Source organism: Palaemon carinicauda, chromosome 35 (assembly GCF_036898095.1).
Source record: "Palaemon carinicauda isolate YSFRI2023 chromosome 35, ASM3689809v2, whole genome shotgun sequence".
NCBI lineage: Eukaryota > Metazoa > Arthropoda > Malacostraca > Decapoda > Palaemonidae > Palaemon > Palaemon carinicauda.
The window spans coordinates 14,498,681-14,526,248 of NC_090759.1; the positions used below are offsets into that span (position 1 = coordinate 14,498,681).

The following is a 27,568-nucleotide window of genomic DNA, read 5'->3' on the forward strand; positions in this document are numbered from 1 at the left end:
ATAGCGATCGCTCGCGAGTTTTTGTGTTTTTCTGTCGAGCTGCTGGAGCAGCAGCTATTATATATTCACCGGCTAAGTTAAATATTTAAAAAATCATTAATTCACAATGAAAAGTATAATTGACAAATTAACTCTCACTTTACCTTTGGGGAGAGCCGTGACTGGTGTAAGGGAGACGAGAGAAGATAGAGGAAGAGGAGAGTTTTAATACTTGGAAGGAGAATCTCCATCCATAAGACATACATACTGTACATATACCAAGGCACTTCCCCCCATTTTGGGGGTAGCCAACATCAAACAAATGAAACAAAAAAGGGGACCTCTCCTCTCTACGTTCCTCCCAGCCTGACAAGGGACTCGACCGAGTTCGGCTGGTACTGCTAGGGTGCTACAGCCCACCCTCCCCCGTTATCCACCACAGATGAAGCTTCATAACGCTGAATACCCTACTACTGCTACCTCCGCGGTCATCCAAGGCATCGGAGGAAGCAGCAGGGCCTACCGGAACTGTGTCATAATCGCTCGCCATTCATTCCTATTTCTAGCACGCTCTTTTGCCTCTCTCACATCTCTCCTCCTATCAACCAGAGCTTTCTTCGCTCCATCCATCCACCCAAACCTTGGCCTTCTTCTTGTACTTCTCCCATCAACTCTTGCATTCATCACCTTCTTTAGCAGACAGCCATTTTCCATTCTCTCAACATGGCCAAACCACCTCAACACATTGATATCCACACTAGCTGCTAACTCATTTCTTACACCTGTTCTCACCCTCACTACTTCGTTCCTAACCCTATCTATTCGAGATACACCAGCCATACTCCTTAGACATTTCATCTCAAACACATTTAATTTCTGTCTCTCCGTCACTTTCATTCCTCACAACTCTAATCCATTCATCCCAGTTGGTACAACCACTTTCTTATACAGAACTCTCTTTACATTCATGCCCAACCCTCTGTTTTTTACTACTCCCTTAACTTCCCCCAACACTTTGCATCCTTCATTCACTCTCTGACGTACATCTGCTTCCACTCCACCATTTGGTGCAACAACAGACCCCAAGTACTTAAACTGATCCACCTCCTCAAGTAACTCTCCATTCAATATGACATTCAACCTCGCACACCTTCCCTTTCCGTACATCTTATAACCTTACTCCTACCCACATTAACCCTCAACTTCCTTCTCTCACACAGCCTTCCAAATTCTGTCACTAATCGGCCAAGCTTCTCTTCCTCTTCTGCAACCAGTACAGTATCATCTGCAAACAAAAACTGATTTACCTCCCATTCATGGTCATTCTCGTATACCAGTTTCAATCCTCGTCCAAGCACTCGAGCATTCACCTCTCTCACCACTCCATCAATTTACAAGTTACACAACCACAGCGACATCACACATCCCTGTCTCAGCCCCACTCTCACCGGAAACCAATCGGTCACTTCATTTCCTATCCTAACACATGCTTTACTACCTTTGTAGAAACTTTTCACTACTTGCAACAACCTTCCACCAACTCCACATAACCTCATCACATTCCACATTGCTTCCCTATCAACTCTATCATATGCTTTCTCCAAATCCATAAACGCAACATACACCTCCTTACCTTTTACTAAATATTTCTCGCATATCTGCCTAACTGTAAAACTCTGATTCATACAACCCCTACCTCTTCTAAAACCACCCTGTACTTCTAAGATTGCATTCTCTGTTTTATCCTTAATCCTATTAATCAGTACTCTACCATTCACTTTTCCAACTACACTCTACAAACTAATATCTCTTGAATTACAACACTCATGCACATCTCCCTTACCCTTATATAGTGGTACAATACATGCACAAACCCACTCTACTGGTACCATTGACAACATAAAATCACAAATTTTAAGTAATTTGTATTTTTCCTAACAGTTCTTACCTCGAACTACTTTCTTAGGAGGATCTGGGATCTCCTCATTAACCGACCAAGAATTTTGCGTAGTTCCCCCTCTCTCCGTTACCTTGTTGGGGCGCTCTGGGGCGGAAGGATACGCGACCCGGGGTCAGCGCGTGAGGCTGCGCTGTTAGGATCGTCAGTAAGCGTCTGGTCGCGGTGTAGATAACATCTCGCCGCTCTCTCTAACTTATCCCGTCCGATCACCTTGTGTACCACGTGTTCCTTTGTGTTCTCATCCCTTGTGTCCCACATGTTTTCTTGTGTTCCTTATCCCTTGTACACCATGTGTTCCCATTGTGTTCCTCACCTTTCCCTTGTGTTCTTGTGTTGCTTGCATGTTCGTTTTCCATCATTATGGAATCCCAGCGTCGTTGTCCCAGGCCCCAAGCGGGTAAGTCTTGCGGAGCCTGGCTCTCTAGGCCAGAGGTCCACCCGCACACGTGGTGCTCCTCGTGTCGGGGGAATAAGTGCTCCCCTACCTGCACATGTCCAGAGTGCGAGTCCTGGCCTGTACTGCAGTGGACCTTGTTCGCCAAGAAAAAAAGGCGCCCAAGAGATCTCTTAAGAAGACGGGCCTTACCTCGCCGCGAACGTCGCCCTCAGCACCTTCAGAGAGAGGTTCTCCTTCACCTTCCCCAATCCAGAGTAGGGGAAGAGGTAAGTCCGTTGCGGGGAAACGGCCCATTGCGTACAGTCACACCCCCTTCCTTCAACATCTCAGCTCTCACACCATCCATACCAGATGCTTTTCTTACTCTCGTTTCATCTAGTGCTCTCCTCACTTCCTCTCTTGTAATCTCTCTCTCATTCTCATCTCCCATCACTGGCACCCCAACACTTGCAACAGTAATTACAGTGATGCCTCAGGATACGAAAGTAATTTGTTCAGGATGCGGTTTCGTATCCTGATATTTTCGTATCCTGAGTCGCGTTTTACATGTAAATAGCCTAATCCGTTCCAAGCCTTACAAAAAGTCACCTCTTCTTTCATAAACACGCTAAACTGTAGTAATAAACATGCAATGCAGCCTCTTCTATCATTCAATAATTAACCCAACCGTTAAAAACAGCCTAATCCATTCCAGAAACCACTATGAGATTATTCAATAATGTAGTTACTGTATAGCCAAGTTATCCCCCCCAAGCTCAAAGAAAACGGTCCGTTTTCTTTACTACTGTATAAAAGTTACGGTACTGTATGTAAAGCATTTAGATCAGTGAAGGTGTATTGTTACCTGTACGTACTGTACACCTAAATTAAGGATAATCCGTTCAAGCCTTACAAAAAGTCACCTTTTCTTTCATAAACACGCTAAACTGTAGTAATAAACATGCAATGCAGCCATTTCTATCATTCAATACAGTAATTAACCCAACCGTTAAAAACAGCCTAATCCATTCCAGAAACCACTATGAGATTATTCAATAATGTAGTTATAGCCAAGTTATCCCCCCCAAGCCCAAAGAAAACGGTCTGTTTTCTTTACTACTGTATAAAAGTTACGGTACTGTATGTAAAGCATTTAGATCAGTGAAGGTGTATTGTTACCTGTACGTACACCTAAATTAAGGATTGATACCTGTACACTCTGAAAAAAAGGTAACAGTTAATTAGTGTAACAAAAAAGTTGAAACTTACCTTTTGATTGAGACGATGTCCGATAGCGAAGTCGCGGCAGAGGAGGATGTCATAAGGCAGAAAACGTAACAAGTGACAGACTACGTACAGTAATTTACACACTTAACACATTAACACTTAAACTTTACGAAATAAAAAAATGGCAGAAATAATTAACACTTAACATTATGTATGGAAAACTATAAAATGAAAGAAAAAATTACTTTAACACTTAACAGTAACATAAAACTTAAAATTGAATTTTTTTTTTTTTTGCTTTTTAATAACTACATTTTTCATATTTTCTAAATCTCTTCAACTTCTTCATCACTTTCTTTTTTCTGTTTCTTTTCTTTACTTTCACCTTTTACTTCTTCATCACTTTCTTTTTTCTGTTTCTTTTCTTTACTTTCACCTTTTATTTCTTCATCACTTTCTTTTTTCTGTTTCTTTTCTTTACTTTCACCTTCTACTTCATCACTTTCTTTTTTCTGTTTCTTTTCTTTACTTTCACCTTCTAATTCTTCATCCCTTCCTCTTTTCTGTTTCTTTTCTTCACTTTCACCTTCGTCTTGGCCTACTAATAGCGCTGGCCTCTTTAATAAGAAACTATCCATTGAAGCTTGTTTCTGCCTACTTTTCAACACATTTCTAAAATGCGTTAGGCAAACGTCATTGCAGTATTGAAGCGCACGGTTGGTATAAACTTTTTCTGGATGTTCCTTTTCGACGTAGTCTGCCATTTTATGGAAACATGCAAGAATTTCCTTGATGTCTGCCGTTTTCAAAGGTGTAACATCCTCCTCATCACCGCTAGAGAACTGCTCTTGAACATCACTCACTTGCATCGTCTTCAACTCCTTCAGGTCGTCCGTCGTCAACTCCACGTGGTGCTCCTCGATAAGTTCATCTATATCCTCCGTGCTAACTTCCAGCCCCATGGACGTACCAAGATGTACAATGTCAGCCACCTCAGACTGCTGAATTGGTTCAGGATCGTCAACGATCTCGGCTTCGCCTCCAGGCTTCCCGAACCCCTCGAAGTCTCGTGCAGAGACAGCATCAGGCCACAGCTTCCTCCAAGATGAGTTCAGGGTACGCCTCGAAACTTCCTGCCAAGCGAGATCGATGAGTTTGAGGCATATCACGATGTTAAAGTGATCTTTCCAAAATTCACGCAGAGTGAGGTTTGTACTCTCTGTGACTTGGAAACATCTCTTGACCCAAAGCAGACATTCACCCAATCAATGAACAGTTGCCTCGTTACCCAGGCTTTTGCATTCGCCTTCCACATCACGGGAAGGTTCTCCTTGATGACTTTGTGGGCTTTGAAGGCTCGGGGATTTTCTGAATGGTACACCAGCAGGGGCTTTATCTTGCAGTCCCCACTGGTGTTTGCACAAAAAGCAAGGGTAAGCCTGTCCTTCATAGGCTTATGTCCGGGTAGCCTCTTCTCCTCCGCCGTGATGAACGTCCGACGAGGCATTTTCTTCCAGAAAAGGCCAGTTTCGTCGCAATTGAAAACTTGCTGCAAACTGTAGCCTTCCCGCAGAGTCAACTCTTCGAACGTTTTAACAAAGGCTTCGGCGGCCTTCGTGTCCGAGCTGGCTGCCTCCCCATGCCGTACCACTGAATGGATGCCAGTCCTTTTCTTGAACTTCTCGAACCACCCACGAGAAGCCTTGAACTCTGGGCGTTCCTGCTGGGATGTTCTTTCTCCTGCCCCTTCTTCGGCCTGAGCACGCACGAGATCACCGAAAATGGCGGAGGCCTTCTGGCAAATTGTAGTCTCAGTGATGGTGTCTCCTGAGATCTCTTTGTCCTTGATCCACACAAGAAGCAGCCTCTCCATCTCGTCATGCACGTGCGTTCTCTTGTTGGAGAAAATAGTGACGCCCTTAGAAGGTGTCGCTGCTTTTATGGCCGCCTTCTGCTTCAGGATGGTGCCTATCGTAGATGGATTCCGGCCATACTCCTTGGCGATCGCACTGAAACGCATGCCAGACTCGTACTTTTTAACGATTTCAAGTTTCGTCTCCATCGAGAGCATCGTCTTCTTCTTCTTTCCTTCGGCAACATTCTTGGGACCCATGGCTACAGTAATACGTAATATAATACACTACGTACGTTATATACAGTCTATGTATAGTAAACACTAATACAGTACAGTGCACAGTAACGAATGTTTATTAACGATAACACGTGGCGTACGAATGTACTGTATATTAACACTAAGTCAAACAAGCGAAAGCACACAACACATTGTCTGTTAACGATACCGCGGTCGGAACGAAAAGAGAGAGATGAACGCCCGTGCGTAGGCAAGCTGGGATAGTTGCCGACCAATAGGAAAGCAGGATCTTATGGCGTCAGCTAGCGTCTGAGTAGGGAGATAACCAATGGGTGAGCGGGAGGCTGTAAGTGAGTCTACCCAAGTTCAAAGTCTGGCGGCGCGCGCTTTTTAAAATTACTCTCGGCGAAGAGTTGGGATCTCATAAGGTTTTCGTATCCTGAAATTTTATTCGTATCCTGGGGCATAAAAATCTTTGAATCACTTTTCCCATCCTGAATTTTTCGTAAGCAGAAACTTTCGTATCCAGAGGTATCACTGTATATCTGCCTCCCTATTATCCTCAACATTCGGTAAACTTTCAAAATATTCCGCCCACCTTTTCCTTGCTCCTCTCCTTTTAACAACCTTCCATTTCCATCTTTCACTGTCTCTTCAATTCTTGAACCAGCCTTCCTTACTCTCTTCACTTCTTTCCAAAACATTTCCTTATTCTCTTCATATGAATGACCCAATCCCTGACCCAACCTCAGGTCAGCTGCCCTCTTTGCCTCACTTACCTTGCGCTTTATTTCCACATTTTTCTCTATATCTTTCATACTTCTCTACACTATTACTCTGCAGCCATTCTTCAAAAGCCCTCTTTTTCTCTTCCACTTTTACCTTCACTCCTTCATTCCACCTTCACTGCCCTTCCTCATGCTGCCTCCAACAAACTTCCTGCCACACACATCACTTGCAATCCCAACAAAATTTTCTTTTACTAACTTCCACTCCTCCTCTAAATTACCAGTTTCTCTTACTTTCACTTCATCATATGCCATTTTCAACCTTTCTTGATATTTACTTTTTACCCCCGGTTTTATTAGCTCTTCAACCCTCATTAGCTCCCTTCTACATCCACCTACTCTATTCCCCAACTATTTTGCTACAATTAATTTTCCTTCCACCAAAAAATGATCAGACATACCGTTAGCCATACCCCTAACCACGTACACGTCTTTCAATCTTCCAAACATTCTTTTAGTTATCAACACAATCCATTAACGCTCTTTCTACCACTCTTCCATTTGCCACTCTTACCCATGTATACTTGTTTTTATCTTTCTTTTTGAAAGAGCTAGAACTTATCACCATCTCTTGATCAACACATATATCTACCAGTCTCTCACCACTCTCATTTTCACCTGGTATGCCATACTTCCCAATGACACCTACCTCTCCAGCACCCACTCTAGCATTTAAGTCACCCATGACAACTACATAATTCCTTATACACACCTAGGTAATTCATTCCAGAACTCATTCCTCTCTTCTTCACTTTTCTCACAACCTGGCCCATACACACTGACAAAAGCCCAACATTCCCTACCCAACCTAACTCTTACCCACATTAACCTAGATGATATCTCCTTCCATTCCACTACTTTATCTGTCATCCATTCACTCGGCAATAAAGCCACAACTTCTTTTGCTCTTCCCCTTTCAATCCCAGACACTCTACCAGACATTTCACCAAACATCACTTCACCTTTCCCTTTTATCTTTGTCTCACACAAAGCCAATATATCCATCCTTCTATTCCTAAACATACTTCCAATCTCACATCTTTTACTTTCTATCGTACTACATCCATAAGAACTCCTGGTAAAATATTGGGGAGTTCTATCTCTTGAATGACTCTATTTACGCTTCCTGGACACTTGGTTGTCTTTTTTTACACTTTTAAGTTTAATTTTTACAAGGAGCCTATCTAGAGTCAATTGTTTTTTCTTTTCTTTAAGATGAGCCATTGCATTATCAGTAATAGATTCGCTGCTCGCCCAGTCGAACCCTATCTGGGTAAACACTGCATGGGTGGCGTAAGGGAGTCGCATGACTGCTTTTTGCCAATCACATGAGTCTTGTTCATACTTGTCCATTAAAACTGTCCACACAGCACAAAATATTTGCTTGCAGGCTGATGCAATACTCTTAACCCAATTCATATTTTTATGCTTGTATTCCAATGTGCTCATATCCTGTCGCTTGTAACCATAGGTACTGCTGTATGCACATTTCTGAGCAACTGATAGTTTATTCATGTTTCATTTTTTTACAGCTAATGTAAAAAGCAAAACCTCTTAAAAGTAAAAACATGACTTTATATAAATACTTACAAGAAATATGCACTAAATAGTCGTAATGAACAAATGAAGTTTCTTCTGAGGAGTCAAAAAACTAGGCTGGTGGTCGTAATAAATGAAAGAGTAAACATTTTCAATGTAATCTAAAATATTTAACATACAACATACGTCTGACTTGCTTTACTTGTTCAAAACATACCAACCATAACCATGTAGATAACATGTAGCTTCCAACACAATATGGTAAAAAACAATTAAGTTCTTTAATGGCTTAGTTACAATGCTAGGTGATGTTACTTTCATGGCAAATGTGACAAACTTCCCTTGCACAAGTGAATATTTAGTAAGCTTAAATATGTTTCAGTTAAACAGGTCACTGTGACAAATCAAAACTGTAAATATTGTAGTCTTTATTATTACTTGACTTACCTCCTATTATTGCACAGAAATTCTACAAATTGAAATTTGGTTCATCAGAATGCGAAGGAACTAAGTATATTAAGTCAACTGAAATTTATGGTTATGAAAGAAGAACCGAATCCTTAAGAAAACCAACAATGCAATAATAACAAAGTAAACCCATCTGCAAATTATTACAGACAATCACAGCCTGTACCAGCATGTGGCTACATACAACGTATACTTCCAGCTCTCATGCCCATCAGTAAATAAAAAAATACTTTAGAATAACCAGTGGTTTCAAGTAAGTAATATATTCTTCTTGACAATGTTCCTCATAACATCAGCATGACCTGAAAAAAAGCAGGCAATCATTAGGTATTAATTAGACTATTAAAACTGCAAGACAATTTTTATTATAGAATTTATCATTTTGATGATTCTTACCTCTAGATCCCGTTGCTTCTGTCTATGAAGCGCAAGCTTTTGACACACTGTATAACAAATAAAAAAATTCTTTTCATACTATGCTTTGGGAATCACCAGCATATTCAATAAAAGGCCGCAATTCAATTATTTGAGTCCCTTGCTTGCATTTCCAATCTCAAGGAAACAATATTACTATGATTGCCAACACAGAAAATTCGGTATTGAAAATTTATATTTACAATTAGGCCATTTAAAATATAATAAACACTATGAAATAAAGCCATAACATTTAGAAATAGCCCATTGCCCCACAGAAGCTAGCTCATTGTGGCATCAGGAGACGATGAATGCTTTTCAAACATACATGTATTACTTAATGTAAACCATTTTTTTTGGGCTCAGGCCCATTCGGATATGGGGAGAGAAATGAAAGGGGAGATGACTTGATAAATTTTGCTGTAGCACATAACTTCAAGATCATGAACACATTCTTTCAAAAGAGTGAAAACAAGAGATGGACATGGCGAAGCCCAAACCATGAAACACGTAATGAAATAGACTACATATTGGTAGACAAACATAATATAGTTAAAAATGTTGATGTCCTGAACCAAGTCAATGTAGGCAGTGATCACAGGATGATAAGATGCAAAGTCCAAATCAACACCAAACAAGAAAGGCAAAAACTATTCTTTGTAAGACCAGAACATATCAAAGTACCTGAAGCTCTCAAATCTACATTTCAGATAGAGTTAAAAAACCGCTACGAGATTCTTGGAAATTTAGAAGACCAAAACAGTAATGAAACTGATCTTGAAAACTTGAATAATAACATCATTATTCCCCTGAAGGAAGTAGCAAAGAAGTTCCAGGACACAAAACCCTCTGACATCAGCAAATTCTCGGAAGACACAAAGAACCTCATGAAAAAACGGAGAAATCTCAAGCCCCCATCAACAGTGCGGGAGAAAATTGAAGCAGCAGAACTAAACAAAACTATACAGAAAAAGCAACGAGAAGACCTTCGCAATAGAACGACAAAAATAATTGAAGATGTCATCAAACAAGGCAGAAGGTTTAAAACGGCAAAAAGAAAACTCGGCCAAGGGAAGCTGCAATTCACTGGGGTGCTAGAAGAAGACGGATCCCTTACAACCAACCGTGATGGAATAGCTAAGCGAGCAAGAGAGTACTACCAAAAGCTTTACTCTTCAGAAAGACCTCGTTACCATCTTCGTGAAAGAGCAAATCAACACCCATCTCATCACTTTCCAGAGATCACAGCAGGCGAGGTGCGACTAGCTGTCAAGCAAATGAAGAAGGGGAAAGCACCGGGACCAGATAACATCACGTTAGACCTAATAGCAGATGCTGATGAGCCAATCCACGTCAGACTAGCGCGACTATTCAATGAATGTCTGAAGAGGAGCAAAATGCCAGAAGAGTGGAATAAAGCTATCCTCATTCTACTCTACAAAAAAGGCGACCCCAGGGACATGAACAACCAACGGCCAATCAGCCTCCTTAATATTATTTATAAAATTTTCACCAAAGTTATCACCAACCGAATTGTAGGAAAGCTTGATGAAAATCTGCCAAGGGAACAAGCGGGCTTTAGAAGAGGCTACTCCACAATTGACCATCTACAAACAGTAAACCAAATCATTGAGAAAACAAATAAATATAAGATACCACTGGTAGTAGCACTTGTAGATTACACCAAAGCATTTGACTCGGTTGAAACTGAGGAGGTCATGTCAGCGCTGGAAGAACAGGGAGTTGACTCAGTTTACATTAATGTACTCTGTCACATCTATGACCATGCAACATCATTTATTCGCCTCCACAAGGACTCTGAACCATTCCAACTCAAGAGAGGTGTCAGACAAGGTGACACTACTGCCTGCCTGGAGAGAGCTTTCCGACAACTCAACTGGCAAGAAAAAGGAATAAAAATAGATGGGGAATATCTAAGTCACCTAAGATTTGCTGATGACATCATTATCATTGCTCACACCAAAGAAGAGCTTCAACATATGCTCACCGAGCTAAATGAAGCAAGCAAATCAATTGGCCTCCACCTGAACTTCCAAAAGACCAAAGTCATGAGCAATAAATATACTGAAAATGCAGATGACATACTTGAAATTGAAAACCAACAAATTGAGGAAGTGGACCATTACATCTACCTAGGACAACGAATCTCTCTACATGACGCCTGTAAAGAGAGCGAAATAAAAAGAAGAATAACCCTCGGTTGGCAAGCGTTTGGAAGAGCCAGTACAGTGTTAAAAAATAAGAAGATTCCTATCATCTTAAAAAGGAAAGTCTATGATCAGTGTATCCTCCCCACTGTCACCTATAGGGGCCGAAACTTGGAATCTAACAAAAAAAGCTTTCCCTTAAATTACGAACAATGCAGAGGGCACATGAGAGAATTATGCTAAATCTAACATGGAAGGATAGAAAAACAGCTAAATGGATACGTAAAAAAACTAAAGTAATGGATATCCTTGAAACCATTAGCAAGCTCAAATGGAACTAGGCAGGGCACATTGCCAGGATGACAGACAACCGATGGACATCAAGAACAACCTTCTGGACACCCCGAGGATACACAAGAAACCGAGGAAGACAAAAAACCCGCTGGCGAGATGACTTAGACCAACATAAGCAACAGTGGCACAGAATAGCTTGCGATAGAAGTCTGTGGAGAAACCTGGGGAAGGCCTACATCCAACAAAGGACTTTTGAAGGCTGAAATGATGATGATGATGATGTTGTCCTGATGGAAGGTTCCTATAAGTAGCTTCCTAGGGTATAGTTGACTACGGTGATATTCCCAGAGAATTTACCTTTAGGTCTCTAGAATTCTAACTCCTGGCGCGAATATCCTTAAAATTTCTCCTAAGGATATCGCATAAATCAGGGGACGTATATCTTGATACAACACATAGCAATCTTCACCCCGAATAGCGTTTTCGCTTTAAGGGGGAAAGTGGCAAATTTTGAAGGGGAGCCGATATCAAGGTTACCCTTCCTTACTACTTGAGTATCCAGATGGCGCTGTACGTCGCCGCCATGTTTATTCCTATAACGCTACACTTATAGGAATAAACATGGCGGCGACGTACAGCTATAGCTCAGTGATTTTCCTGGTTATCTCCCTCATTACGCTTTGGTTTTTTGAGGATATCATGCAATCTCCAGCCTCTTCTGCCTCTGGAAAGTTGAGTATTTTATCTTTACATAGTATAAATTTTAGCTCTTACCTCACAGTGAAATTAGGTTAAATCAAGTGAGAGAGCTTTGCCTTAACCGGAGGCGTCATGGGCGGTGTCGTTCATTACGCATGAGTTATTTAGTTAGCCTGAATGACTTTCCTGGTGTTAATAGCATGAATATTTCGAAGCTATTCAGTCTTCATTACTAGGAGTTAATTATATTATGCCGATTGTATTCTTGATAGTTTCGGCGATTTAGGTAACCGAACCTTGCTTGCGCTAGGCTTCCTAGCCAATGGGTTTTAGTTTACTTTCATGCATGATATAATAGACATTCCTAGAGTAATAACAATTAATTGAAGCTATTTAGGCAATTTATATGTGTAAGATACATTGACTGCATACGGTATATATATTCCTTTCTGAGATCGTATACGAGAGTTTCAGCGATTAAGGTAGTCGAATCTCACCCACCGCTAGGCTACTAGCCTAGTGGCTTTAGTATACTTTCATACGTATTCCCCAGTTAACCTCGTGTATCGTTTTATCAATTCAGGCGGAGATAGATATCTCCTAGAATTTTTATATAAACTGATACTCGTCTCCAGTGGAGATTTAAGGGTAATCCCTCCTTCCCTCTGAGTGTAGCATTAGGCTACAACCCTAGTCAATCTTGCCTTCGAGTAGACACTCAGGCCTGACTAGGCTAGTGTTTTCTGTCTCTTCCCTTGGCCGGCAGATAGCAGGCTTTGGGTTTCGGTCAGAACCTCAGAGTATATGGTCTTTTGCCGGCGGCTGGCCGGCAGGGTGAATAGTCATTCCCGTGCCGGACTAGGCTGCCGGCATAGGAGGCTAGACCTCCCTAGGCCACACTTGAAGTGGTTGTAAGATGCCGCCACCTTCTCCCTGCAGTCTAGAAGACTAGTCCTGTGCTCGCAGACCCTAGGCTGAAGAATAGACATTCTTCGGCCGCCTAGGATGGCGACAGCACTGGAACTCTGTTTCACCCTTGTTGAGAGGAGGCGGCAAGTCTGCCGCCCTCCCCTTAACTGTATTGGCAGACCCTAGGCTGGAGAATAGATATTCTCCTGCCACCTACGATGGCGTCGATACAGAAACAGAGTTTCGTAGGGGTGTGGTAGGACCGGCAACCCTGGCGGCTCCTTCCACACCTCATACAGAACGATTTTCCCTCCACCCTCAGTGCTTTAGTGATGGCCTAGCCATTGCAACCCTTTGGCCGTCGTCCCACAATCTCAACGCTTGCCAGCGGGTTGTGGGGCCGGCCGGGGCTCCTACATGCAGCGGCTTAGTCGCTCAGCCTTCCCTTATGGATGCAAGGCTCTGGGAAAAGCTCTGCCGGCTGCCAGCGGGAGACCCCTATACTGTAGTGTTCTTCAATCCTCTCTTGGACTGCCATCCACATACCAGTGGCCGGCAGAGACCGGCTTTGGTTTGTGTTTGGTTGGAAGCCTGAATGATACATTCTCACCTTCCATTTGAACCCTCATTCTGGAGGAAGGCAGTAAGACTGAGTACTTACACCCTTATTTACTGTTAATATACATTTAATAAGGTACCCTTCACTCCTTGCTTTCTCTCTCTCTATCGGCTAGTGCCGCCGGGTACTAACCTAGCCGGCAGATGCCGGCCAGGTTGATGCTGCCGGCCACTACCCTAGCCGGCTGGACCGGTGCGCCGACACTACCCCAGCCGGCTGGACCGGTGCGCCGACACTACCCCAGCCGGCTGGACCGGTGCGCCGACACTACCCCAGCCGGCAAGACCCCGGCTGGACTGTGCCGCCAGGTGCTAGCCAGAATTACAATTTACAAGCATTATCAAAACCTTTGGAAAGTCAGTGTTAAGTTACACTTATCTATCTTTACAGGTTTCCTGAATAGGAAAACTCTAGGTTCTAATTTTTGGGGAAGTCGCAGCAATTGGCTGAACAGGAAATACAAGTACTGTATGTGTCTTTCCTAATTCTTTTCTAGCTTGTCTATCCTAAGCTATATGCAATAAATATGCAAAAATATTAATATCAATATTTATATAGTTTATCAGGTGAGATGAACTACCGCATACTCATTTAGTTTTCCTCTCTTTACAGGAGGACCATACCAAGTGCCTTCGAGTCTTTTGCAACGTGAGGAGCAAGGACTTCTGTGGTCATGTAGAGTGCAGGGCTCATTCTCTCTGCTTCATCTCCAAGGGACCTCTGAAGTACTGGGACCCCCAGGACTGCCATGTTTGCAAGGCCTTGGTTACTGAGGCTTTTGATGACCCCAAGACAGCGGAGTCAAGGGATGCAGCATAGAGTAAGCTGCGCAGATGGGTTTGTGGCTTTCAGAAAAATGCTACGGGGCCTTACCTTTCGAATGAACGGATGCGTGCCTGTCTGTTCCCTAAGGCGGCTGTGGATGCTGTTGTACCCCTGCCTCAACCTGAGATTCCTTGTGTCCAGATTTCTGTAGATACGGACATCTCTGACGCGATGAAGGACATCCACCTAGATGAGAGGATGTCGGAGGTGTCTGAGGACACCGAGAAAGACCTTCTAGCGGAAGGTCTAGAAGAAGAGTCTACCCTCGCTCCCGAGACTGAAGAGGATGACGTCAAATCGGAGTCCATTTCGTCGGTTCCGGCACCAGAACCAGTACCCTCTACGTCTTCTGCTCCTCCATCGGATGACATGGGTGAAGCTTTGGCTAGTCTCATGTCTATGATGGAGAATCTTCGTAAGCAAAACGAAGAAAAGGGCGCTGAATTGAGGAGAAGGATGGACCATCTCGCCGCGTCCCGTGGGTCTCAGAGGAGACTCAAAGTGAACGATCTTCCTCCTTGCTCTGATGTGAACCCTTGGAGGCATGCGGAATACATGCCGATTACCAACGGGAAGATTTTCATTTCAGAAAAGCTGGGGGCTGTCCTCATGGAGGATGTCGACTTTTGGCCCAGCTTCAAGTCTTACCCAGACTGCTTCGTCCGCTTGAAGGCGGAACCTGTGTCCAAGGAGGAGACAGAACCAAAAGAGGTCATAGTTCTTGACCATGAAAAAGCTCAGGCTCTGTTGAGAAGTAGCCTGAAAGAAAAGGGCTCCACTAATTCAAAAGTGCCAGCCCTTAGCAAGACACACCCTTCTTTTATTGCTCCAGCTAAACTAGCCTTTCCCTTTACGGCAAAAGGGTTTAAGGCAGTCATGAAGGGACTGGACGCAGGTAAACCTTGCCCTACACTCAAGGAGTGTAGACCCTTGTCCCTAGCCCTGCCTACGGACAAGAAGGACTGGAAGGAAATCCACCTTACCTTCTCAGTTGGGGAAGTTGGAGGCGGATATTGCAAGACGCCAGTTCAGTGAAAACCTCCCTAAGCTGTCTGACTTTCTCTTGCGAAAGGAGCAAGAGACAAAGGAGAGACTTGCCGCATCCCTGTCCCTCCAGATCTGCTTGGAGACAATGGCAAGTGACAACAGATCCCCAGATATGAACATGGTCGTGACCAAATCACATTTGGCTACGCCGGTCAAAGACCTATATGGCTTCGTTAAGGCCAGACGTGCATGTAGGGAGTTCGTGTTTGCTTTGGCTGCTGTGAAACACGAACCTAGGAAGCTGATAGCCTCCAATATCTGGGGAAAAGACCTCTTCCCGAGTGAAGTGGTCAAAGGAATAGTGGACAAGGCTGCCACGGAGAATAGAAATCTTCTCCGGAAGTGGGACATGTAGGCGAAGAGGAAGTCTTCCCCGGATGAGGGTCCCCAACCTAAGAAGAAGACGAAAAGACCCAGGTTGCCCTCTCACCCTGTCAGACAACAAGAGCAACAACTTCCCGCAGTTCCCATGACCGCGGTGCCCCAGCCAGCTTACCAGATGGTGCCTCAGCAGCTGGTTGCCCAGTCACCAGCATTTAATCCTGCGTATGAGAGGCAGACCACTACCTTTCGTCCTAAAGGTAGATACCCCCCAAGAGGAAGAAGGGTTAAGGGAGGACGCGGTCAAGGAGGCAAGTCCTCCGGACAGTCGAAGCAATGAGATGCTTCCGGTAGGAGGAAGACTCCAAAGATTTCAGGATCGCTGGACCTACGATCCTTGGGCCCACAGCCTAATCAAGAACGGATTAGGTTGGAGCTGGAGGACAGCTTAACCATCATTTCCACAATTCTTCCAACACTCCACCCCCGTCTTGGAAGAATACACCCGAGAACTCTTGAGCAAACGGGTGATAAGGAGGGCAAAGTCCATCAAATTCCAATGAAGGCTGTTTTGTGTTCCCAAGAAGGACTCAGAGTCATTCTGGACTTGTCGCCACTCAACAAGTTCATAGAAAACAACGAGTTCAGGATATTAACCCTTCAGCACACAAGGACCCTGCTGCCAAAAAGGGCCTTCACAGTCTCGATAGACATGGCAGATGCCTATTGGCATATTCCAATCAACCGCCCACTCTCCTCCTACCTAGGATTCAGGCTACAGAAGAAGAAATACATGTCAGAGCCATGCCCTTCAGACTAAATATAGCCCCAAGGATTTTTACAAAGCTTGCAGATGCAGTCGTTCAACAACTACGCCTAGAAGGTGTCCAGGTAGTAGCCTACCTGGACGACTGGCTGGTGTGGGCAGCATCCGAGATGGAGTGCATGCAAGCATATGAGAAAATGATCCAATTCCTGGAACATCTGGGATACAAGATCAACATCAAGAAGTCTCGATTATCTCCAGCTCAGGAGTTTCAATGGCTAGGAATTCATTGGAACTTAAAGTCACACCATCACTCCATTCCCCCAGGGAAGAGGAGAGAGATAGCAGGATCTGTCAAGAGACTACTGAAATCCGACAGGATATCAAGACGCCAACAGGACAGAGTACTGGGTTCTCTTCAGTTTGCCTCAGTGACAGACCCGGTGCTAAGAGCACAACTAATAGATGCATCAGGAGTCTGGAGAAGATACGCATCAAACGCTCGAAGAGATCTAAGAAGCCCGATACCGACTCGAATACGATCACTTCTCAAGCCATGGTCGAAGGCTAAGAACCTGAAGAGGTCTGTGCCCTTGCAACCACCTCTACCTTCAGTCATCATCCATACGGACGCTTCAAAGGAAGGTTGGGGAGGTCCCTCTCACCAACAGAAAGTCCAAGGGACTTGGTCTTCTCTATTCAAGACGTTCCACATCAACGTTTTGGAAGCCATGGCAGTCTTTCTCACGCTGAAGAAACTGTCCCCTCGCCATTCAGTTCACAAAAGACTGATCTTGGACAGCAAGGTGATAGTGAGATGTTTGAATCATCAAAGTTCGAGATCACCCCAAATCAACCAAGTGATGTTGGCCATCTTCCGCCTAGCGGAGAAGAGATGACATTTATCAGCAGTTCACCTTCAAGGGTTCCACAATGTGACAGTGGACGCTCTATCCAGGCTCACGATGATAGAGTAAGAATGGTCCCTAGACACAGGATCATTCTCCTTCATCTTACGTCAAGTCCCAGAACTGCAGATCAACCTCTTTGCGACGAGCGACAACAAGAAGCTACCTCGTTATGTATTGGAATTTATTTTAATTCCAACCTTATTTATATTTAATAAACAAAACAATTACTCAAAACCCAAAACAACTTACATCAAATAGTAGATCCATAGTAATACTTTGTGATATTGCCCTACATTACCCTTTTCCCTAGACATGTCCTAAGATACAGAATAATATAGTTCACTTATCACAAGGTAGATGTTGAAGTCTTCCAAAATTGTCGTAGTTTTGGGTGATGAACGTTTAGTTTTGTTCGGAGTTAATATTCTAAGAAGATGCTGGCCTTTCCACTATGTACTTATTACTGGAACTGTTCGCCGTGGCTGTGGTAACCTCGGAGGTAATTTACTTCTTACCTTTGACAGGTAAATATTACGCACGCGCAAACTTAAGGCCTATTAGGCAATTACTAATTTAAGTCATTTAATTCATGTATGCTCCTGATGCTATGTTTGTTCATATTGTATATGCAAACCTCGAGACTCTTTCCTAAGTCTAGTATAACTCTTCCCTGCAGGGGGCAAGGAGGACTAACATGGTTTATGATTAGCAGTAATGACGTATAACGGTAACGTCATATGTCTCTATGGTCTGGATGACCAAGGAATAATTGTCCTGAGGTTAAGGTACATCTGGAAAATCCACAGATACAGTACTTTCTAAATAATTCTCTGGTAACCTTCCATCAGGACGACATGGCCTGAGCCCAAAAAACGGATTTTGAGCGAAGCGAAAAATCTATTTTTGGGTGAGATAGCCATGTCGTCCTGATGAACCCGGCCTCCTTTTCTATAGAAAAGGCCTTGGCAGGATCCCTCCCAAAACTACTATATCTGTAGCACCTTGCTCAACGCTACAAGGAATAAACATGGCGGGGATGTACAGCTCCATCTGGATATTCAAAGTAGTAAGGGAGGATGGGTAACCTTGATATCGGCTCCCCTTCAAAATTTGCCACTTTCCCCCTCAAAGCGAAAACACTATTCAGGGTGAAGAAGATATACGTCCCCTGATTTATGCGATATCCTTAGGAGAAATTTCAAGGATATTCGCACTAGGAGTTAGAATTCTGGAGACCTAAAGGTAAATTCTCTGGGAATAACACTGTAGTCAAATATACCCTAGGAAGCTACTTATAGGTACCTTCCATCAGGACGACATGGCTATCTAACCCAAAAATAGATTTTTCGCTTCGCTCAAAATCAGGTAATAATCCCAAATGCTATAAAATATAGAATTTTTATGATAAAATTAATACTAAAGGTCCCAGCCGGTATGCCAATATATGGGGGTATAGGACAAATCCTGAAAAAATTCATTGAGCTTCGTATGGCAATGGAGAATGCGTATACGCAATATTTTGTCAAAATTCCTCTTACTTTCATATTTACAGGGTAATTAGTAAATATAACTCAATAAGCAAAAAACATTGATCCCTACAAGAAAATGCAGTATTTCTTGTTATCGTTAATTTTTAATAATAATTACATTTTAATAAAAAAAAAATTGTGAGCAATGGCATCTGTAAAGATTCCTTGAGTCACAAGATTACACCCTTCAGTGATAGCACAAACCTCAGAGAGAGTACATGTTTAAGTTTGATCTCATGACATTCGCTCGCTCTTATGTATGTTTTTATGGATTTCGGCAAGAATTTCATCATGGCTAAGAGAAAAAGAGACAATTTCAACATCTTGCTAACATAAGGAAGAAGAAAATTCACTCTAATAAGAGTTCAGTAGGTAATAGCGGAGTTAGTGAAGGAGCGACTGTCTCGCCTAAGGAAGCAAGATATTGAGCAAAGGTATCTTTATTTATGATTAAATTATGGTAAATAATATCGTTTTGGTTTATTGATATCCAAAAAAAAAACGTAAAATTTATAAAAATCACCATTTATGAATATCATCTTTGTAAAAATACAAAGGAAAACTTTGAACGCACGTATCTCATAACTATAATTATTGGCCAAATTTTATCTTCTCCCTTAGTTTCAAAGATATAGCATTGAAATTTGGTATATAACTTAGAAAGATATTATAAAACAATCAAATAGAGTCCTTTTTTCCAATTTTTTTCCATATTTTTTCTTTTTAGTTTTTTCCCTGATTTATAGTTTATTTTTTTTACCATAATGAAACAAATTCATATCTAGCAAAAAATTTTTTACATTGTTAAAAAATAAATCCTACAAATCAAATAAAAAATAGAAAAAAAATAGAAAAAAAAATAGAAAAAAATTGGAAAAAAGGCTCTATTTTATTGTTTTATAATGTCTCTCTAAGTTATATACCAAATTTCAATGATATATCTTTAAAACCAAGGGAAAAGATAGAATTTGAAAGTTAATAAGTAGAGTTTTGAGAAACAGCATTCAAAGCTTTTCTTTGTATTTTTACCAAGACAATACTAATAAATCGTGATTATTATGAATTTTATGTTCATTTTTGGATATAAATAAACCAAAAAAATTCTATTTTTCATAATGCAATCATAAATGAAGATCCCTTTCCTCTGTGATCGTACACGAGAGAGTTTCGGCGATTAAGGTAGTCGAATCTCACCTGCCACTAGGCTACGAGCCTAGTGGCTTTAGTATACTTTCATACATGTTCCCGGTTCACCCTCGCATATCGTTTTATCTATTCAGGCGGAGATAGATATCTCCTAGAATTATTATATAAATCGATACTCGTCTCCAGTGAAGACATAAGGGTAATCCCTTCTTCCCTCTGAGTGCAGCCTCAGGCTACAACCCTATCTTAGACTTGCCATCGAGTAGAGACTCCAGCTTGACTAGGATAGCGTTTTCTGTTCCTTCCCTTGGCCGGCAGATAGCAGGCTTTGGGTTTTGGTCAGAACTTCAGAGTATATAGTCTTTTGTCGGCGGCCGGCCGGCAGGGTGAATAGTCATTCCCCTGGTGGACTAAGCCGTCCCTACACCTCCCTAGGCCACACTTGAAGTGGTTGTATGATGCCGCCACCTTCTCCCTGCGGTCTAGAAGACTAGTCCTGTGCTCGCAGACCCTAGGCTGAAGAATAGACATTCTTCTGCTGCCTAGGATGGCGCCGGCACTGGAACTTTGTTTCTCCAAGGTTGAGAGGGAGCTGCAAGACTGCCGCCGGCCCCTTAACTATATTGGCAGACCCTAGGTTGAAGAATAGATATTCTTCTGCTGCCTAGGACGGCAACAATATTGAAACAGTTTCTTCGGGGTGTGGTAGGACCGGCAACCCTGCCATCTCATCCCACACTTCATACAGGACCCTTTCCCTCCCCCCTCTGTCCTTTAGTGATGGCCTAGCCATCGCAACCCTTTGGCCGTCGTCCTACAATCTCACCGCTTGCCGGCTGGTTGTGGAGCCGGCCGGGGCTCCTACATAGCAGCTGTTTAGTCGCTCAGCCTTCCCTTATAGACGCAAGGCTCCAGGAAAAGCTGTGCCGGCTGGGCCAGCTGCCGGAGGGAGACCCCTATTCTGTAGAGTGTTCTTCAGTCCTCTCTTGGACTGCCATCCACACACCAGCGGCCGGCAGTGACCGGCAACGGTTTGTGTTTGGATGGAAGCTTGAATGATACACTCTCCCCCTTCCATTTGAACCCTCATTCTGGAGGAAGGCAGTAAAATTAAGTACTTACATCCTTATTTATTGTTAATAAACATTTAATAAGGTACCCTTCACTCCATGCTTTCTCTCTCTCTATCGCCTAGTGCCGCCGGGTACTGACCTAAGACGGCAGATGCTGGCCGGGTCGGTGCCGCCGGGCACTACTCACCGGCATGTTACAGTATATGATTATACAGTAGCCAGTATATTTGCAGTATAGATCATACTGCAGACAGAAAACTATAGTATATATTATACAGTACTTATTTTACAACATACCCTGTGTATCCTTGCACAGTCTTTTGTTGAGACCAATTATATATTGAAAGAAAAGATTTCTTTCAACATACTCATAGCTGATCAGTTACAATTTACCCACATTATTAAAACCTTCGGAAATTCAGTGTTAAGTTACACTTATATATCCTTACAGGTTAGAATTCTTCCATTTGGTTTCCTGAATAGGAAAACTCTAGGTTTTAATTATGGGGGAGGTCGCAGCAATTGGCTGGACAGGAAACACAAGTATGTGTATTTCATAATTCCCTTCTAGCTTGTCTAACCCAAGCTATATCCAAAAATATTGATAATAATATTTTATATAGTTTATCAGGTGAGATGAACTACCGCATACAGTGAACCCTCGTTTATCGCGGTAGATAGGTTCCAGTCGCGGCCGCGATAGGTGAAAATCCGCGAAGTAGTGACACCATATTTACCTATTTATTCAACATGTATATTCAGACTTTTAACACCTTCCCTTGTACGTAGTACTGTTAACAAACTACCCTTTAATGTACAGAACACTTAATGCATGTACTACAGTACCCTAAACTAAAACAGGCACAAATATTAAAGGTGATTTTATATCATGCATTTCCTAAACATGCTAAAAAGCACGATAAAAAATGGCAACCAATGTTTTGTTTACATTTATATCTGATCATAATGTAGAAACAAACTGGAGGTAGAGCTTTGCTTATTACCCAGACATATTTCCCATACTTTTCCCTTAGAACTACATCACATCTTCCTACTTTAGATATATATATATATATATATATATATATATATATATATATATATATATATATATATATGTATATATATATATATATATATATGTGTGTGTGTGTGTGTGTATATATATATATATTTATATGTATACACACATACATACCTACATATATACATAAATACATGCATACATATATATATATATATATTACTGTATATATATGGGTTATGGAAAAAATCCGCGAAGTGGTGAATCCGCGATGGTCGAACCGCGAAGTAGCAAGGGTTCACTGTACTCGTTTATTTTTCCTCTCTTTACAGGAGGACCATCCCAAGTGCCTTCGAGTCTTTTGCAACATGAGGAGCAAGGACTTCTGCAGCCATGAAGAGTGCAGGTCTCATTCTCCCTGTTCCATCTCCAAGGGACCTCTTAAGTACTGGGACCCCCAGGACTGCAATGTTTGCAAGGCCTTGGTTACCGAGGCTTTTGATGACCCCAAGACAGCGGAGTCAAGGGATACAGCATGAAGTAAGCTGCGCAGATGGGTTTGTGGCTTTAAAAAAACCGCCACGGGACCTTACCTTCCGAGTGAACGGATACGCTCCTTGCTGTTCCCTAAGGCGGGTGTGGAAGCTGTCATACCCCAGCCTTGACCTGAGATCCCTTGCGTCCAGATTGCCGTAGATACGAAGTCTCCGACGCGATGAAGGACATCCACCTAGATGAGAGGATGTCGGAGGTGTCTGAGGACACCGAGAAAGACCTTCTAGCGGAAGGTCTAGAAGAGGAGTCTACCTTGGCTCCTGAAGATGATGAGGATGACGTCGAATCGGAGTCCGTGTCGTCGGTTCCGGCCCCAGAACCATTACCCTCTACGTCTTCTGGTCTTCCATCAGATGACATAAGACATTGACCAGTCTCATGGCAATGATGGAGAATCTTCGTAAGCAGAACGAAGAAAGGGACGCTGAATTGAAGAGAAGGATGGACCATCTCGCCGCGTCCCGTGGGTCTCAGAGGAGACTCAACGAGAAAGATCTTCCCCCTTGTTCTGATGTGAATCCTTGGAGGCATGCTAAATACATGCCTATTACCAACGGCAAGATATTCATATCAGAAAAGCTGGGGGCTGTCCTTATTGAGGAAGTCGATTTCTGGCCAAGCTTTCAGTCTTACCCAGACTGCTTCGTCCGCTTGAAGGCAGAACCAACGTCCAAGCAGGAGACAGAACAGAAGGAGGTCATAGTTCTTGACCATGAGAAAGCTCAGGCTCTGTTGAGAAGTAGACTGAAAGAGAAGGGCTTCACAAAATCGAAAGTGTCAGCCCTTAGCAAGAAACACCCCACCTTTCTTGCTCCAGCCAACCTAGCCTTTCCCTTTACTGCAAAGGGTTTTAAGGCGGTTATGAAGGCAATAGAGGCAGGCAAACCTTCCCCTACACTCGAGGAGTGTAGACCCTTATCCCTAGCCCTGCCCACGTAGGATAAGGATTGGAAGGAAATCCACCTTACCTTCTTAGTTGGGAAGTTGGAGGCAGATATTGCTGGACGCCAGTTCAGCGAAAACTCCCTAAGCTGTCTGACTTTCTCTTGTGTAGGGAGCAAGAGACAAAGTAAAGACTTGCCGCATCTCCGTCCCTCCAGATTTGTTTGAATGCAACGGCAAGCAATAGCAGAACCCCAGACGTGAACATGGTCATGGCCAAATCACATTTGGCTACTCTGGTCAAGGACCTATATGGCTTCGTTAGAGCCAAACGTGCATGTACGGAGTTCGTGTTTGCTTCGGCTGCAGTAAAACACGAACCCAGGGAGCTGATAGCTTCCAATATCTGGGGAAAGGACCTCTTCATGAGCGAAGTGGTCAAGGAAGTAGTAGACAAGGCCGCCACGGAGAATAGAAATCTTCTCCAGAAGTGGGGCATGTCGGCAAAGAGGAAGTCTTCCCCGGATGAGGGTCCCCAGTCTAAGAGGAAGACGAAAAGTCCTAGGTTGCCCTCTCGCCCTGTCAGACAACAGCAGCAACTGCAACAGCCACTTCCCACAGTTCCCATGACTGCGGTGCCCCAGATGGTGGCTCAACCCCAACCAACGTACCAGATGGTGCCTCAGCAGCTGGTTGCCCAGTCACCAGCATTTGTCCCTGCGTATGAGAGGCAGACCACTACCAAAGATTTCAGGATCGCTGGACCTTCGATCCTTGGGCTCACAGCCTAATCAAGAATGGACTAGGATGGACCTGGAGGACAGCTCCACCATCATTTCCTCAATTCTTCCAACACTCCACCCCAGTCCTGGAAGAATACACCCGAGAACTTTTGAGCAAACGGGTGATAAGGAGGGCAAAGTATATCAAATTCCAAGGAAGGCTGTTTTGTGTTCCCAAGAAGGACTCAGACAAACTCAGAGTAATTCTGGACTTATCGCCACTCAAGAAGTTCATAGAAAACACCAAGTTCAGGATATTAACCCTTCAACACATAAGGACCCTGCTGCCAGAAGAAGCCCTTTGGACTAAATATAGCCCCAAGGATCTTCACAAAGCTTGCAAACGCAGTTGTTCAACAACCACGCCTAGAAGGTGTCCAGGTAGTAGCCTACCTGGACGACTGGCTGGTGTGGGCAGCATCCAGGACGTAGTGCATGCAAGCATCCAAGAAAGTGATCCAATTCCTGGAACATCTGGGATTCAAGATCAACGTCAAGAAGTCTCGATTATCTCCAGCTCAAGAGTTTCAATGGCTGGGAATATATTGGAACTCAAAGTCACACCGTCTCTCCATTCCCCGAGGGAAGAGGGGAGAGATAGCAGGATCCGTCAAGAGACTACTGAAATCAGACAGGATATCAAGATGCCAATAGGAGAGAGTACTGGGTTCTCTTCAGTTTGCATCAGTGACAGACCCAGTGCTGAGAGCACAGCTAAAAGATGCATCAGGAGTCTGGAGAAGATACGCATCAAACGCTCGAGGAGATCTAAGAAGAACGATACCGACTCGACTACGATCACTTATCAAGCCATGGTCGAAGGCCAAGAACCTAAACAGGTCCATACCCTTGCAACCACCTCTACCTTCAGTCATCATCCATACGGACGCATCAAAGGAAGGATGGGGAAGTCACTCCCATCAACGGAACGTCCAAGGGACTTGGTCTTCTCTATTCAACACCTTCCACATCAACATTTTGGAGGCCATGGCAGTTTTTCTGACGCTGAAGAAACTGTCCCCTCGCAATTCAGTCCATATAAGACTGATCCTGGACAACGAGATGATAGTGAGATGTTTGAATCGTCAAGGCTCACGATCACCCCAAATTAACAGAGTGATGTTGACCATCTTCAGCCTGGCGGAAAAGAAGAGATGGCATTTATCAGCAGTTCACCTTCAAAGGTTCCGCAAAGTGACGGTGGACGCTCTATCCAGGCTCACGCCGATAGAGTCAGAATGGTCCCTAGACGCAGGATCATTCTCCTTCATCTTATGTCAAATCCCAGAACTGCAGATCGACCTCTTCGCGACGAGCGACAACAAGAAACTACCTCGTTATGCAGCCCCATACGAGGACCCTCTAACGGAAGTGATAGACGCCATGCCCCTCGACTGGAACAGATGGAACCGGATTTACCTGTTCCCTACAACCAATCTCCTAATGAAGGTCCTCAACAAGCTGAGATCCTTTCGGGGAACGGCAGCTCTAGTGGCTCCCAAGTGGCCAAGGAACAATTGGTTCCCTTTAGTACTGGAAGTGAAGCTGAGGCTGGTCCCTCTGCCGGACCCAGTGCTGGCTCAACAAGTACAGAAGTCGACTGTCTTCGCTTCATCACAGAGAACCCAAAACCTTCATCTCATGATTTTCTCTCCTTAGCAGTAAAGAAAAGGTTTGGGATCTCGAGAGACAGTATAGACTTCCTAGAAGAATATAAGTCTAAGTCAACCAGAAGACAATATGAGTCATCTTGGAAAAAGTGGGTTGCTTTCGTCAAGGCAGAAGGACCAAAAGAAATCTCAACGGACTTCTGGTTGTCCTTCTTTATCCACCTTCATAAACAAGGTTTGGCAGCCAATACGATAACCACGTGTAAATCAGCCTTGACTAGACCTCTGCTATATGCCTTCCAAGTAGACTTGTCAAACGAAATCTTTAACAAGATCCCTAAGGCTTGTGCTAAACTCAGGCCTGCAGCCCCTCCGAAGCCTATTTTATGGTCCTTGGACAAGGTCCTACACTTTGCTTCAACAGTGAACAATGAGGATTGCCCAAAAAGTTATTTCCTTATTTGCTCTAGCCTCGGGGGCCAGATTTAGTGAAATAGTGGCCCTATCCAGAGATGAGAGCCATATTCAATTCACAGAAGTGGGAGAACTGAATCTTTTTCCTGATCCAACATTTCTCGCTAAGAACGAGCTACCCACCAAAAGGTGGGGTCCTTGGAGAATCTGCCCTCTGAAGGAAGATGCCTCGCTGTGCCTAGTAGAGTGTCTAAAGGTCTATCTTCGAAGAACTTCAGACTTCAGGGGAGGACAGCTCTTTAAAGGAGAAACCTCAGGGTCAAACCTATCCCTAAAACAACTAAGGGCAAAGATCACCTATTTTATTCGCAGAGCATATCCTGACAGTATACCCGCAGGTCATGTTCCAAGAAAAATCGCTTCGTCACTGAATTTCTCTCAGTACATGGACTTTGAGCATCTTCGCTCATACACTGGATGGAAGTCATCCAGAATGTTCTTCAAGCATTATGTGAAGCAAGTGCAAGAACTCAAGCGTTTCGTGGTGGCGGCAGGTAGTGTACTAAAACCTGTCGTCTAGTGCTGCGATGAACAGTGAATTGATTGGGACTGCAATGTAAGGGTGAAGGTATTGACACCTCTCAGTGCAATGCTTTTAAATAAGCGTCACCAAGGTGACGCCAAGGACTCTTCTAATTATTTGAGGTGAAGAAACATAGAGATAACACTTGTGCCGTGTGTTCTTACACAGTGGCAAGAAACAATCAATATCACAGAAATGCATATTAGAAAATTTAACAAATTTTCAGATTTTAGTGGCTCTAATATTTTTTCCCTTTCAGGTGAAACAAACATTTTCTGGACTTTGATTGTAGGAAATGTTTCTCATTGTATTTATCAACATTATGTTAACATTATGTTATATATGTTGATTCTGCTGGTTATCTATTACCAATAAATACTTGATGTGTATTTGCGTCTTATTTTGCCCCAAAATTGATTTTCAATAAAAATATATCAGAGTTTTATTTTCCTTTAATAAACTGCATATATTTATACGAACAAGATGCATAGCTAATACCTTTGTTCTTATACAAGTACAAACTTTATCTGGTAATGCTTGTTTCATTTAGTCATACATACAGCGAGAC

The 27,568-nt window shown here is 43.2% G+C and overlaps 1 protein-coding gene across 1 annotated transcript in view; it reads right to left on the bottom strand.

The window, feature by feature from the left end:
- Nucleotides 1-8,103: 8,103 nt before the first annotated feature.
- Not10 (CCR4-NOT transcription complex subunit 10) overlaps nucleotides 8,104-27,568 on the bottom strand; it is a 176,227-nt gene continuing 156,762 nt past the window's right edge. The window contains exon 16 of the mRNA XM_068358766.1: nucleotides 8,104-8,731. Within this exon, the coding sequence (XP_068214867.1) occupies nucleotides 8,679-8,731 (53 nt within the window). The 3' untranslated portion in view covers nucleotides 8,104-8,678. The remainder of the gene's footprint in view (nucleotides 8,732-27,568) is intronic.